This window comes from Octopus bimaculoides, chromosome 1 (genome assembly GCF_046866305.1).
Source record: "Octopus bimaculoides isolate indiv1 chromosome 1, ASM4686630v1, whole genome shotgun sequence".
NCBI classification, from domain to species: Eukaryota; Metazoa; Mollusca; class Cephalopoda; order Octopoda; family Octopodidae; genus Octopus; species Octopus bimaculoides.
The window spans coordinates 116,171,799-116,189,258 of record NC_142928.1 but is presented as its reverse complement, the minus strand read 5'-3'; the positions used below and the strand labels follow the sequence as shown (position 1 = coordinate 116,189,258).

Sequence of the window (17,460 nt, the reverse complement as noted above, 5' to 3'; positions counted from 1 at the left end):
ACCCAGACTACGTCCTTCAGAAGGTTGTTCATTCCATCCCTGGCTGTTTGAGAAAACTGGTTGACGCCACCGGTTACATTGAAATATAGTGATTTACTTTTCATTTTCACATGTAATAAAGAGCATGTATCGTTCGTTTCAATAAATTTGTAAAAGGAACATGGATCTTATTACCAATTTTCAATGCCTACTTATTTTTCACACACCCTATATATACATACACACACGCACGCACGCACACACACATACATGCACACACACATACACACACACACACACACACACACACACACACACACACACACACACACACACACACACACACACACATATATATATATATATATACACGCGCACACATACATAATGTTCTATGCGTATATATCTATATACCTTAATTAATTTTTCCTCTGATAAATTTGGGTACAAATATATCAACAATATGAGCCGAAATAAGTAATTAAATTCTTTCTATATGTACAAAGAGACATGCACGGATATGCACTCGCATATGCACAAACGCGCACACCCTCACATTTCGATAACCACTACTTAGCCCAATGGTCTCTGATTCTTCTTATCTCTGAAATAATCTTAATGACCTTACAACCTTTTTGTTCTTCCCCACCCCACTTTCACCAAGGTGTATATCAGTATATATACATATCTAAACCACATATATACGAGGAGCACCCAAAAGTCTCCGTGGAACAAGCCCGTTGTAGTTCAGGCTACTTGATGTAACTCTCAGTCATCAGTCAGTCAAACGGTGGCGTCGAGCGAAGTCGTACTGCGACGTGGTGCATCTTTGTTTTGCAGTGTTTCTCCCTTGTTCGTCGACTTTTGCGATGGCTGAAACGAAGGAACAGCGTACTTCCATGAAATTCCATTTTCTGGTGGGGAAACGGCGGCCGAAACAGTTGTCATGCTTCAAACAGCTTACAAGGATGCTACCATGAGCAAAACAGAAGTTTACGAGTGATTTCCATGCTTTAGGAATGGTCACTTGTCGTTTGAAGACCAATCTTGTTCAGGCGACCGTCAACCTCCCAAACGAATGAAAACGTCACGAAAATTCATGAACTGATCTTGGAGAACCGTCGCCGAACAATTGAGGAACTTGTTGATATGACTGGTGTATTCTGGAGCTCCTCCCAATGAATTTTGAGCGAGGAATTGTGAATGAAAAGAGTTGCAGCAAAAGTTGTGCCTCGCTTGCTAACGGAAAACCAAAAGCAGTCAAAAGCAGTCGTGAACTGAAAGAACAGTTGGAAGTTGATCCGAACCTTTTCCCGAAGGTCATCACTGGTGACGAAAGCTGGTGCTATGGTTAGGACCCGGAAACGAAGCAACAATCAAGTCAATGGAAGCATTCAATGTCACCACGCCCCACAAAAGCGCATCAAGTAAAGTCCAATGTCAAGATGATGCTGATCTGTTTCACCGATGCGAAAGGAATTGTCTACAGAGAATTTGCTCCTCCTGGTCACACTGTTAACCAGATATTTTACTTGGCAGTTCTGAAGCGTTTGCGAGACGCGGTGAGACGAAAAAATTCCCCGACCGGTGGCAAAGTGGAGAGTGGTGGTTTCCTCACGCCTGCGCACGCCACCATGAATGTGAGATAGTTTTTGTCAAAAATGGCATGACCTCGCTTACCCACTTTCCCTATTCGCCTGATCTTGCTCCCTGCAACATTTTTCCTCTTCTCCCGAATGAAAAAAGTCCCTAAGGAAAACGTTTTGCAGATGTGGTAGAGGTGAAGACAAAAAATGATGGAGACATTAAAAGCACCAGTTCGTAAGAATTCCAGGACTGCTTCGAACAGTGGAAAACCCGTCTGGACCGATGCAATGCTTCAAGTGGAAAATACTTTGAAGGCGATAAAACTGTAAACATGTAAAACTAAGTGAATAAAATAATATTGCAAAATTCCGGTTTCTTTTGGGTACCCCGCGTATGCGTATCTATACATGCATACACGCATTCTGTATCGCTGTTCTGTGTGTGTGTGTGTGTGGCTGTGTGCGTGCGTTTTGTATGGACTCATATGTGTGTCTATGCTTCTGCGCATGTTTCTATATATCTCTGCTCTCTCTCTCTCTCTCTCTCTCTCTATCTCTGTGACTATATGTCAGCGTGAGTTTTCTTTTTCGTTTCCCTTTCATTCTGATGTAAGCGCATGCGTGCATTTGCATATTTTTTCTACTTTTGGACAGAATTTTCTATAGGAATCAACATAGACTTCCTCACTCGTAATACCTGTATGTTCTGAAAATATAATTTTCCCAAATAAAGTGCACTTCATATTCAAGGCTTCGATGAAGTTATAGGATGTAATCCGGGTACTCAACTAAGAGTCTATCGCATCTTATAGCAGAAATAGCTGGAAGCTAATGAAGTTCATTATACAACCGTTGCTTTTTTCCGTGTTATCAATTATTTATATATATATATATATATATATATATATATATATATATACATTTATTAAAAAGCAAAATTATCACAAAACTGTTATTCAGAGTTTCCCGTTCCCGTTCGTCGGAACTTGAAACCCTGAGTAACAATTTTTGTGATAATTTTGCAGCTTTTATTACTACTCTACCTTTTGTATTCGAGTACTATTTTCCCCACCTTGTTTTGCACTTAAATGCTTACCTGTGTGTGTGTGTATGTATGTATGTATGTATGTATGTATATATATGTACACGCACACACACGCACACACACACACATATATATACATACATATATATATATATATATATATATATATATATATATATATATATATATATATATATATATATATATATATATATATATATATATATATACATATATATATGTATATATATATGTATATATATTTATATGTATGCATGTATAAGAATGCATGTATGCTCCCAGGTAAATATTTATTCAGCTACCATAAAAAATACTTAAAATATTTAATACTAACAACTTTGATTAATAATTTTCTTCCTTTCGATTTCTCTAGAAGGCGAGGAGAAAACGATATCAGAGGAGTTAGAGCCCCAGGCTGAGGAGACGGAGAATTATGAACCAGGTATAGATACACACCCGCACACACGCACGCGCGTCCCCCCCACCACACTGCTGTTCTTTTTGAAATTGATATAAGTTTTGATGGGCATGGGTGTTTTCGATTGTATATTGTTTTAGTGACAAAACATCGTGTCGCATCGCGAGGTAGTACCTCGATGACATTTTGGTGAGGCTTTTAATCATACGTAGGATGTCCTCCACAAAAATGTGATATTATTCTTTTTTTTTTTCACCCTTTTAAAGCCTAGCCAGGCTCATGGGCCCGGTTTCCCGGTTTCTATGGTGCATGTGTTCCCCCCAGCTGGACGGGAAGCCAGTCCATCGCAGCGTTACTCAAGAAACAGGAAGAAAGAGTGAGAGAAAGTTGAGGCGAAAGAGTACAACAGGAGTCGCTACCACCCCTGCCGGAGCCTCATGGAGCTTTAGGTGTTTTCGCTCAATAAACACACACAACGCCCGGTCTGGGAATCGAAACCGCGATTCTCCGGCCGCGAGTCTGCTGCCCTAACCACTGGGCCATTGCGCCTTCACGTGATATTATTCATAGACATATAAATGCACACACACTCTATTTTTCACTAAATGCCCCAAATAAGGAGAGAAACAACTTAGTATAAGGGAATATGAAAAAGAAGAAATTAACATAAAAGAAATGAATTTACTTAAGACTTGAAATAGTTCGAGTCAGAGGAAGCGGGAAGCAACGAGATGGATGAGAATTCCAAAGTCTGGCAGTTTGAAGAAGACAGCTACGAATGTAGAGAGATTTTCATAGTCACATATATATTTACGTGTGTGTGCTTGCGTGCATGCTCGTGTGTGTGTGTGTGTGTGTGTGTGTGTGTGTGTGTGTGTGTGTGTGTGTGTGTGTGTGTGTGTGTGTGTGTGTGTGTGTGAGAGAGAAAATTAAAAGTCTATTGCATTTTGAAGTGCTATTGCTGAAAAAGTTATGTCCAAAGAATAGTCCATGCTCTCAATAAAGATAAACCGGATCGAAGAGTGGCGTTTTATGAATGCTACCTGTTAAGATATATAGCAGATGCACACTTCAACAAAGACTGTTTGGAGTGATGAGTTCACATTTAAATTAAATGGCTCAATTAAATTATTGGTTCAATTAATGGCTCAATTAACTACCACAAAACCGCCACAATTGCACCTTCTGGAGACTTAAGAATCCTCATATTACGAAGTAACATCATGTTAATTTAACACGAGTTACGTTATAGTACAGCTTATCTCATTTCTGACGTTGCTGTGGCTGGTCTCATTTATTTCAACATTCAAGAGAACCTTGAAGCCGTGTCGTTTTATTTCCAGCAAGATGGGATACGCCTACATAACCATAGCACTATAAGAGCCTATCCTGTGGTGTTGCCACACAGACTGAATAGACGAAAGAAGTTCAGTAGAATACTGAATACATTCACCGACCCTAAAACACCTAGATGTTTTATAGGAATGCTTAAAAGATAAAGTTTACGGTGCACATCCGGCAACAGTCGACAAACTGAGGATAGTCACTGAATGAGAATGCTCACAAACACCGAGCAAAATGCTTTTTAATGTTTACAATTCCGTTGCTTCACATAATCAGTAGCAACTGGATCAGAACAGTCAACAGTTGTTCATAAAAAAAGATTAATTTTTGTCTGTAGATTCTTTTAAATTTTGAAAATGAAATCTATTTCAACGAACACTGACTTTATAATGATCGAATGTGTGTATAAATAGACTGGGACACCTTATGTGTGTATGTGTGCGCGTGTGTGCGTGTGTGCGTGTGTGTGCATGTATATATATACTTCAATGTTAAACGATAAAAATGAGCGCTCAACACCGCTTTGGTGAATACAATTCTTCATTGTGAATTAAGGCTACCGTTGGTTTCATGTTAAGAAAAGTAGGAAAATATACTAGTTTTTCAACAATTTTTCTAGTCAATAAGAACACCATGCCAAGAACAAACACAAAATAATGCAAACAAATTGATCACTCAAAAATTTTCTCAAAATACAAATCTAATGGAGACAAACATCCAAAAGATACCATCCAAGAGTAACATCCCTTGATTCATCGTTTTATTCACGTGAATTCGCGAGATTCTCCGCCAACTAAACGAGGCTGTGTTTAGCCTGAAAAATTGTTAAGACACTAGGATATTTTCCAACTTTTCTTGTCAGGAAACCAATGGTAGCCTTAATTCACAAATAAAGAAAATTTTATTTATATATGTATGCATTGCTAAATGTCTTTTATATTTGAAATCTTAATTGTTAATATGACATGGTATGTCATAAGTGTCTGTATATTGTGTTTTTTGTCAATTTAGTTATAAAATAAACAGATTAATCAACGGAATACATTGTCTGCAAGTCTATGGGTACCGCATATTCTCCTCCATTTTCTCATTGCTATATATATATATATATATATATATATATATATATATAAGGGAGAGACTGAAAGAGCTACGACTCTGCTCCCCGGAGAGGAGGCAACAGTGGTATGCGGTGATATATATATGGAAGATAAGAGAAGGGCTGGCACCAAACTTTGGCATCGAGAGCTATACCAGACACCGAAATGGACGTCACTGCACTATTCCAAAGGTCTCAGCTGTCCCATCTAGAGTGGGGACCATGTACTGTAATAGCTTGGGATTCAAAAGCCAACAGCTATTTAACGCCTTACTAAAACATCTGAGAGATATTTATGAAGTAGGGGTAGATGTTTTCAAGAAACAACTTGACCTGCTATCCAAGGTCCCAGATGAAAGCAGGAAACTTAAAAGAGAATAGCAGTGTCAAACTTCCTCCTTCACGTAAGCCAATCACATAAGATTGGCCATTGAAAAGGGGATTATACTGGTGGTGCCCCAGTATCGCCACAGCCTTAGAGCTGAAACGTATAAAAGAATAGAATTTATGTATATCAATACATACATACATACACACACACACACATACATACATATATATATATATATATATATATATATATATATATATATATACGCGCGCACGCGCACACACACACACACACACACACATGTATGTATGAATAAGATCACATTTTTGCCTTCATATTTAGTGATTTTCGGTATATTATATTGTGATCAGAAGGGCAGGCATAGCTCGTATTTATCCCATGCTGCAGTAGGAAGGAGGAAGCTATCCTCAACCGGGTAAATGTACTGAATAATTAATGAGCATGGCATGTATTGCACTAAACCAGACCACAGCTTAAGTTTGTCACAAAATTTAGCATGGCGTTCTTAGAATTTTGCCAACGACACACCTCGAATTGGCACACTTTTATCAAACATAAATGCTTTAAACCAAAACTAACCTGAACTAATTTTGAACTTAGAGCGCCGCAATCTAAATACAGCGACAGATGTTTTCTATTCGACGCTCTACTGAAACGGCTTATATGTATATGCACACACACACACACACAAAGATTAGCGACTTATACAAATGAAATTTTTATATACGAAAGATGGAGGTGGCAATAGCACATTTCAATTTAGGAAGAATTTAATAAAATGATTTAAAGATTAAATAAAGAAAGTATAGAATATTACCGGTTTTGATGATGAATCTCATCTTATCAAATATTAGTAAAAATTTATAAAAATTTGAAGTAAAAACAGTTTATCTTCTGTTCGGGGGAGTATTTTGGTTGAAGTCTTCTTTAAATATAACTTGGTATAGACTTCAAAGTGTTAGAGAGAAAGAAAGTGAGTGTCGTTGTCTATTGCCTATTGTGCTTGGTCAGAAATAAACCTGCATTACTTGAATTTACCTAACATCAAAGTTATTATTGTTTCTCTGATCTGGTACATTGTCACAATCTTTCCAGAAAAATCTTGCATTAAGACCGTCACTGAAGCATTTACTCACATATCCGTGTGCTCTAATAATTATCTGTAAATATGTGAATTTTCATGTCGGCTAAAAAAGCTGTTGGTTCTGAAGTAATTGCCTATAAATATTCAAACTTTCGATGGTTTTGGAAAAGATATTCACATCCGTAGAATATCAGTGCATAATAAGTATTCATAGTTTTTGCATTGTCTCAATTATTTCATGAGAATAGTATAAAGATACAATGATTAACTAATCATAAAAGTTTTAATAATATTTGCAAAATTTGAACGGTATGTTTTAGAAGAAGTGCTGACATCTGAAAACGAGGTGGCGCAGAATTTAGAAGAGGATGATCTAGGTATAAAATCTATCTATTATTCAATCTATCTATCTATCTATCTATCTATCTATCTATCTATCTATCTATCTATCTATCTATCTGTCTGTCTGTCTGTTTGTCTGTCTGTCTGTCTGTCTGTCTGTTTGTCTGTCTGTCTGTCTGTCTGGCCATCTGTCTTACTATATGCTTCTATACATATTTCGAAGACTTACTGAAATAATAGAGCTTAGCAATGCTAATATGTGTGTGTGTATGTGTGTGTGTGTGTGTGCCCCCCTTTGTTATATATGTATATCTATGTATGCATATATGTATGTATGCATGTATGTATATATGTATGTGTGTATGTATGTATGTATGTATGTATGTATGTATGTATGTATGTTTGTATAGAAGCATATAGTTAAAGAGATAGATGGCCAGACAGACATATATTATAAATATTCTTTTATTCCTTTATTCTTTTACTTGTTTCACTTATTTGACTGCGGCCATGCTGGAGCACCGCCTTTAGTCGAACAACCCCAGGACTTATCCTTTGTAAGCCTACTACTTATTCTTTCGGTAACTTTTGTTGAACCGCTAAGTTACGGGGACGTAAACACACCAACATCGGTCGTTAAGCGATGGTGGGGGAGCAAACACACACACACACACACACACACATACACACACACACACACACACACACACACACACACACACACACACACACACACACACACACACACACACATATATATATATACGAAGGGATTCTTTCCATGTGGTTGGGAAGCAAACTTTTGATAACACAGCCACGCCTGCGGCGATGTATGTATGTAATAATTGAGCCCCAAAGCTTCATCAGAGAGACTATAATGTTAGGAATCTAACATGTGAAGAAATAAGATAAATAATAAAATAAAATAACGCAATGATAAGAATAATAAAAAAAAAGTCAATTCCAAGGTAATATCTATAAGTTATGGGATTACATCTGATGGTAAAGAAACTCACTTCCAGAAGTAATTTCCATAGGTTATGAGAGTTACATTCTATTTCAATTTACTGGGGGAAATGGCAATGGTAAGACGTTGTGGAGTGAGTTTAATGGGATGGTCCATATCACAGGGGTCAAAAGTTGGAGGCTAACGGCTATGTAATAGAGTATCATAAAAATTAACAAAGTTAACTTGATGTGAACTTGTTTGGGGAAATCAATACATAACTATATCAATGATGGAATAATTTGGGTAAAATGTGAGTGTGATGTTATTACTTATTAACAAAAACCTTATCCTAAAACCATTATGCAGAGTAAGGTGAGGCCAAAGTTAATCATACAACCTAATAGGTCCGCTAATATTTGAAAACAGTGGTGTTGTTCAGGTCCTTTAAATCTATCAATAAAATACAAAACAGAAAAAAAAAATGGTCCTATGGAGGTGGGAGCGTGATATGTGTAGTGGTGTCATACAGTGGCGGATTTCCTATACAACTGATGAGGCTTAAGCTTCAGGGCCCCTAATACCTTAACTTTTTCATTCTGTCAATATTTTTCTTTTTGTATTTTGCCATGCAGACAGGGCCGACTCTAAAATTTGAAAACAATGGCGTTGTTCAGGTCCGTTAAATCTATCAATAAAATACAAACAAAAAAATATTCAAGGAATGAATTGTCTAAGGGGCCTTACATACTCAAGGGGTGATGAATAGTACTTGCGCTTATATATATATATATATATATATATATATATATATATATATATATATATATATATATATATATATATATATATGTATGTATGTATGTATGTATGTATGTATATATACAGTTCTATATTTAAGAGATGAGGAATTATGTACATTATTTACATTATTTACAATTGACGGATATTTGTCCTCATCTTGTTTGTTATTAACAACAAACAAGATCAGGACAAATATCCGTCAATTGTAAATAATGTAAATAATGTATATATATATATATATATATATATATATATATATATATATATATGTATGTATGTATGTATGTATGTATGTATGTGTGTATGTATGTATGCATGTATGTTTATATATATATATATACACACATGTATATACTTGTGTATGTGTCAGTGTTTGTACCCCCACCACACCATCGCTTGACAGCCGATGCTGCTGTGTTTATGTCCCCGTAACTTAGTTACGGTTCGGCAAAAGAGACCGATAGAAAAAGTACTAGGCTTACAATGGATATTAGCGTCAAAACTCTTAATTAAATTTTTGATATATACCCAAGGAGATCGATTCATAAGGAATCTACTATAGACCTTTGTAGACGAATTTTTGCTATTTTGGTAACGATTACATGTTTTATCTCACCAATACATTGTGGAGATATCATTATATGAACATATATATATATATATATATATATATAACAAGGGATCGGCTTTACGCCTCACCACGCACAGCAAGAAATAGACGCTAAAGCCCCTATTTCCACCTTGAAATCTCCGAGCATAACATACTATATTGTTGGCGAGCAAAGGAAAAATGATGAATCAACAAGGTTCGGTTAACTGCGTACGAGATCGTGTTTCAAGCTTAAAGTAAAAAATATTTTACCTACTGCTTTCATCATCGACATTATTCCATAGCATAAATTTACGAGTATCTCAAAATATGCATGCGATCGGTGACATCGCATGACCAAGAAACATCCATACTCGTAAAATTATACTGCCAAGAAGAATTCACATCTTTCTTTTATACCTACGTGTAGATCTATTCTGTAAAATTTACCTATGAGATTTATATTTCTGCACTGACCACCTGGTAAAATTATTTTGATTTTACCATTTTACTATAATTAATATTTGAATATATATATATATATATATATATATATATATATATATATATATATATATATATATATATATATATATACATACATATACACACACACACACACACACACACACACACATATATATATATACACACATATGTGTGAATGTGCGTGTGTGTGGGTGTGTGTGTGTGCGTGAGCGTGCGTGCGTGTGTGTGTGTTCGAGTGTGTTTGTGTGTGATATGTCTGCTAGTAGGAAAGCAGGTGTAAATGTATGTAAAAAAATACATGCAATAAACGATTGTACACACGCATTTACATTGTTTTACTGTCTTTAAATATCCGTGTTCTTCCAACTGAGAAAAAGCTGGTTCTTACAAATATACGTTTCATACATGTAAATTCTAGACATTGTATGATATCAACGTTAAGAGTATGAATGTAACTCTCAGGGAGGTTTATACTTTGGTTACTTATCAACTTGTAAAACATGCTAATAAGTTACAAGTTTACGAATTACATTTTCACGGGTAAGTTGCACTGTAGGAGTGTGCGTGTCCTTTCCACTTGTGCCCCAGGTATTTAAAGTCTATAGAATAAAAAGTTTGAAAATATTTAATATTAAAGTTTTAAAATAATAATTTGTTCTCCATTTCATTTCTGTAGAATATGAGTTCATGGTACCAATGCCACATGGAACGGCGCTTGAGGCTGTCATACAAAATTTAGAAACGGAGACACAAGGTAGGGAATATTCATATATATATTTTTATTCCTTTATTCGTTTCAGCCATACAGCTGCGGCCATGCTCCATATATATATATACTAGCAGCTAAGCCCGGTTTCACCAGTCGGTTTGGCTGTAAAACCTGCTCTGTGTAAGCATTCGACTTGTTTGGGTACGCTTACCTAAAAAAACAATTTTAGAATGACTTTTTTCTGTCAAAACGCTAAAAATAACCGTTTAACATGTTAAATTTATATGTATATATATATATCTGTATGTATATATATATATATATATATATATATATATATATATATATATATCGACTTTAAATAGAGCTCAAAACTGATCCATTGACAATACTTTATAATAATAATAATAATAATAATGAAAATGACCTATGAACATTTCGATGCAATATTCAGAATGATTCATACATATTATAAAATATGGGATACCACATCTCCTCGGGGCCTTATTATTATTGTTGTTATTATTATTATTATTATTAATATGCAGACAATAAAAATAGAAAACATTCAAATCCAATTTTCATAGTTGACCTATGAAAACATGCAAAACAGAATGAAAAGGTATGAGATAATATACAACCGTTCATCCTAAAGATGTAGAGATCAAGCATAGAGATGCGCTCTATGAGTGTGTGGAGTTTTCTATTCTGTCATAATTATTCAAAAACATGATCCCAAAATAGTATTTCAATATATTATATAAAAAGTTTTTAACATCAAATTTAACATTTAAATTTTTAATAATAGTTCTTTCTCTTCAAATTCTATTCTATTCTATTTGCATTCTATACTAGAGGGGCTGCCAACAGAGGCCGAGCTGGAGCAGACATCGGAAATAGAAAGGCCAAGTATGATTTATTTATCTATCTTCTCTCTCTCTTTTTCTTTGTCTTTCTCTCTGTCTCTGTCTCTCTCTCCGTCTCTGTCTCTCTCTGTCTCTCTCTTTCTCTGTCTCTGTCTCTGTCTCTCTCTCTACCAGACTATCAGATGCTGTTACACATAGCTGGTTACAATGCGCTATGCATTGTTTTAGCCTTCAAATTATGCCATCCTACTGGCCAGGTGAGCAGGCCAACATTCCCTCACTTCACCGATCGAGAAAGAAGCGCCTGAAATAAAGTGTTTTGCCCAAGAACAGAACGCGCCGTCCGGTCTGGAAATTGAACCCACGATCTAGCGACCGTGGGTGCAAACGCCTTAAACTAAGCCAGGCGTGTGTGTGCATGTATATATATATATATATATATATATATGTGTGTGTGTGTGTGTACATATAACATACATATATATCATCTAAATATATATATGTATATATATATGTATATATATGTGCATGAGAGTACATACATACATACATATCGTTTTGTATTTGTGCTTCGAGATTATTGATGTGCAAGTAAACCATTAACACTTTTAATGTACTCTCCCTACTTAGACGATACAAATATCGTAGTTAAAATAACTTCACAAAAATATCACCCTAAAATTAGATAAGAGTACTATGGAGAGCATCCAGCAAGTTGTCGACTCCAGTGCATCAAAATAATGATTGACTACCCCAACAAAATACTTTCAAAATAAACTATTTATCCTAGAGACTGAACTCTGATTTCAAGCAGTGGGTAATAAGGTACAAATCATTCATTTGCAGTATGTAAACTTATGGTCTCCAAATATCTGGTTCACCTGAGGTCTGCTATATCAGAAAATGAAAACTAAACATCCTGATAGCGGATCTAGTTAGAGTTATGAGAAACATATCTCACATGTGTCAGCCCAACTAAATACAAAAGCTTTCGCCACATTTCATCTACCACATGCAATTCTCCAGTTATAACCAACAAGAAAAAAGAATCAGGGTATTCAAAGTAACAAGGAAGAGCTTAGAAATTATCATCAGTAACAATGCGAATGGCGTATGCCCTATGTATAGAAGTAAGTTCTGTCATAGATTAGAAATATTAAAGAAACTAGATACATGCAGACATATGGTTTGACAGCAACACTTTCTAGAGTGTTATGATTTTTTATGCAAATTCCTCGTTTTACTCGTTCCGATCCCATTTCGCCATGATTGCGGTCGAACAACTGGCCTCCTCACGTCGGAACCACTGGACGCAGGTCCACACGGTCGGGTGGTAATGTCCAACCAGGTTGCGAAATTTATTGTTCCATCCATCACAAATGTTGTTCATGTGCGGATTTCCATTTACTGTGGCGTCGTATTGATTCTACAACTCCAGCGGAAACATGGGTGGAACGAGGCGAAGATCCCAAATCAATCCGCCTGCGTCGTGTTGACGATATGAGCCAAAAGCATAGGTTGAATCAAAATAGTCTAGAAGGTCCTCAGAAATTGTATCTCCGCTTGAAGGACAGGCAATCGAGCAATCTAACAAAATGTCGAGTTCGTTAAGCCTAGGTCCTGGATTTTCCGCCACGCGCTTTGAGTCAAATGATAAAAGCAATCCTGACTGTGGACATTCCGACCCAAAACGACTTGCACGGTGCGAAGAACAGCATCCTCGAAATCCGTCATGATGGTGTCGAGTTGTAGCGGTAGGGAAAGTTGTTGGCATTTATCGATAAGAGCTTGGTGGAGTTCTTCGTATGGTTCGCGATGTTTATTTGGCAGCAGGGAGAAAACCGAAGTTAGTTGTTTCCGAGTAGGGCATGTATTACATGGACTCAGGAGAAAACACTAGGCACCATCGCGAAATTCCCGTCCATGAACCAATAGCATGCTCTTGCCAGTTCCAGAATTTCCTGTTCAGTCGCAAGAGCAAAGATTCTATCATCGCGGTTTGGGCCATTATCGTATAGCATGAAATGTTCTCCACGCGTTGTCGTTTTATATTCATCGGGAAATTCCCCCAGTTAGCGAAGTCGTTGAGGATCGGGTGGCGTGGGCCATTGATTACGTATTGTCCGCTTGCAGACTTCCTCACTAGGCAGCATCGCTCTTACGGTGTTGTCGCATTCTTCGGTGCATCCCGTAACAATCTGACAAGGCTTCTCGTTAGTCGTAGCTGCTTTCCGTTTCATGACATCGCATACCTTGGCCACTTTTATCCGGTTAGCCGGATGATCGTGTATTTGTCCTGATCTTGGGTCATTTCGCTGAAGGTCAGTGGACAACGTTCCGTGACATCTATAGTCCCATCGGACGCAGGCCAATACATCCGGCTCTATACCCGTCTACGCAGACCTTCTCTCTGCCTCGTGCGCTTCGAATGACTTCCATTGAATACGTTATCTTAGTAATGATCATCATGAAATTATATATTGTTCTGCATAATATTGTGACCAAACAGATAAAATCAAAAATAGATTTTGAATTTTGTCGAAACTTTTCCATTAACTTCATATTATCTCGAACAATATGAAATTTTGTGACGATCAGTTCATTGCGTGAGATATCCGATAAAAACCCAGATGAAATGAGCTTGAATAGATAGTAGTGGCAAAATTACTAGGGGCGAAATTTCCGGGGACGAATTTTCCGGTGGTGAATTTACCGGTAGCGAAATTACCGAGCACTCGAGACCCAACGCTAAGACAATCACCACTACTTACCACTATCACCACTACTAGCACCATCACTACCACAACCACCACAACCACTATCACTACCACCACTGCTACCACCATCACCACCACCTATCAAGTGGCTCTAAATGCCGATACTCATGAAAACATAAACACAAAATTTCACCGAAGTCAAAAGTAAAGTCCAACACACACACACACACACACACACACACACACACACACACACACACACACACACACACACACACACACACAAATACTCACACACACATGCACGCACCCAAAGCACATGATATCAAATAAATAAAACATAATGTAAATAATAACAAACAAGGTAGCTAGTTCTAAAATCCCTGAACGAGATATAAATAGAACAATTCTAGGCGGTAACGTTTTTTTGCCAGTATAACATGGCTGTTCTATAAAGAACTAAGTTACTCCATTTTAACAAGAGAAAAACATTTCTTCTAGCTGGTTAACAACACACAATCTGTATCCGATATATTGTAATCACTCCCCTCCAGCTTGGCAAGACCAGTAGACCATTCTTTACCCTTCATCAATACTGGATACCTACCTGCTAGAGATGGTACTTCAGATCTGGTGCTAGAAAAAAAAATCATTGTCTCGTCTTATAATTAATTCAAAACAAATCAAATAAAAAAATTAAAAAACAACAAAAACAGGATAACAGAGAAAATTTCTCGTAGGAAAACTAAACAAAAGATCATATTTACCACCAAACTCAAACTTTCAGAGCCTCTTGAATTTCACCATACTGTCGCTGCAGACAACTGGGAACTAATAGTAGTACATGGTAAATATTTACAACTACACATTTTTGTTAGCTATCTTTACGAAAACATTTTCAAAAAAAAAAAAAAGATCATTTTAAAGGATATTGGACAATGTTGCATTTTGTTAATACTTTATTTCGTATGTATTGTTTTTCTAGTATTTGAGAGGGATGGACCGCGAAATTCAGAGTCGGCTAATACAAATGACCCTCGAAGAGTCGATGAGCTAAATCCAGGTATGAATTATACATACATACATACATACATACATACATACATACATACATACATATTTACATACATACATACATAATACAAATAGACAGACAGATAAACATACATACATACATACATACAGACAGACAGACAGACCGACAGACAAAATAGCAGGACTTAACGGTAGTGTACATATAACATATGGCTTTATAGTTAGCCAAAATCCTACAACCACTAGTGAGTGTTAGTGAATGCCTGACCAAAACTTGGTGCACCTCTATGCTCCTTAAGAGTAATAAGGAGCAAATTGAGTTTGAAAGCATTCACTACCAAAAAGGCATCTTTCAGGGTGATAGTCTGTAAGTGTTGCTCTTCGTCTTATCAGTAAACCCAGTATCATATCCGCTCACAAAACATAGTGTTCATAGAAGTGGATCTAGACGTATTTCCCATCTTTTCTTTGTCGACGGTCCGAAACTGCATGGACCAAATATCAACTACATGAAAAAGCATCTGGGTCTCATTACATAACTTGCTACCGATACTGAAATGAAATTTGGTGGATCAAAATGTTAATTTTTGACAATAAAACATGAAAAATTGTGCCCATCTCTGAAAAAACTAAAAATGAACTGCTTGCCGATACAAACTCTATTTCAGGTGACAATTACAGGGATTGGACAAGATGAGAATGTCAGATATGATGGACCCATAAATAAGGAGAGGACCAGGAACGAATAACTCAGTGGAGTAAAGAGAATATGGTCATCAGAACTCTATATTTTTGAGACTCATTGACTCATATAACTGGATTTATGATTTATGATTTCACTAGGTTAATTCTCTTCATAAAAATTTTACTTAGGAGTATTTCTTAAACCGTTAGCTTCACATTTCAACAGCTTAATTGAAATTTGACCCACATAGTTGGAATTGAGAGGAATATCATGGAACAGAGAAACTGTGGGTGATACAGATAATTTGACATTATTTTTAAATTCTGTATGCAAAATCATGTAAGATATAGGTATTCTTTTCCTTGAGACGAATTCTTTGTTGACCAGTTTTATTCTTATCGTAGTTTACAAATCCAAGCATGAAAACGTTACTCAACTTTGGACTTTTGGAGACAGACACCCCGTCACACACACACATGAAAGCATAAATGTACATATAAATTTATATACGAATACATACATCCACATGCACTTATATATTAATGATATACACAAATACATGACAGGTGTACATAATACTGAAATGCGCATAAAGTAAACGCATGCAGAGAAATATATTAATATAACAAATTTAAAAAATAATATAACTATACAATCAATGAAGAGACAAAAGAAACAGTAAGATTATATATGTTGATTTTATTAGGTATTTCTGTTTATTTAGAACCTACAATGAACAGGACAGACGCAAAACTCTAAATTTCACAGGGTACAACCTTAAAGTTGACACCGCTCTGCTAAATGTAAAAAATTTCTGTCTCGCTATTGGTTAAAAATATATAGCTTTTGTTTTCGATTTTTAAACCACTGTAACCTTTTTCTCCAATTTTTTCTCCACAACATCATACCGTCAAAGCAATGAGAATGGAAGGTTACATTATTATAGCCGATTTTCAGATTTTTTACTGTCTTTTAAAAAGTGCATATTTTATAAATTAAAAGAACTAGATACCAAATGCATACATATACCCTTACATACATACATGCATACATACATGCATACATACATGCATACATACATACATACAGACATATATGTATTCATACCTCCTTCCCTACGAGTATACATTCATACATACGTTCACACACACACACACACAGAGGTACAATATGCGTTTATGCATAGATACAATACTTATTTCCAACTTAAATTGCTTTATTTATTTATTCATTTATTTATTCATTCATCTTTTTTGATACTTTGGAACTAGAATGCCTGCCCGATGGTACGTCGATTGAAGACAAGATGGAAATGGAAAAATCAGGTGAGTCTTAATTATGTATGTATGT

The 17,460-nt window shown here is 36.1% G+C and overlaps 1 protein-coding gene across 50 annotated transcripts in view; it reads left to right on the top strand.

Moving 5' to 3' along the window:
* Positions 1–17,460, top strand: part of LOC128248352 (uncharacterized) — a 174,164-nt gene that overhangs the window by 112,650 nt on the left and 44,054 nt on the right. For all 50 annotated transcript variants that reach the window (XM_089356680.1, XM_089356635.1, XM_089356467.1 and 47 more), the window contains 6 exons: positions 3,005–3,073; positions 7,249–7,305; positions 10,775–10,852; positions 11,663–11,716; positions 15,376–15,453; positions 17,382–17,435. In XM_089356680.1, the coding sequence (XP_089212806.1) occupies positions 3,005–3,073; positions 7,249–7,305; positions 10,775–10,852; positions 11,663–11,716; positions 15,376–15,453; positions 17,382–17,435 (390 nt within the window). The remainder of the gene's footprint in view (positions 1–3,004; positions 3,074–7,248; positions 7,306–10,774; positions 10,853–11,662; positions 11,717–15,375; positions 15,454–17,381; positions 17,436–17,460) is intronic.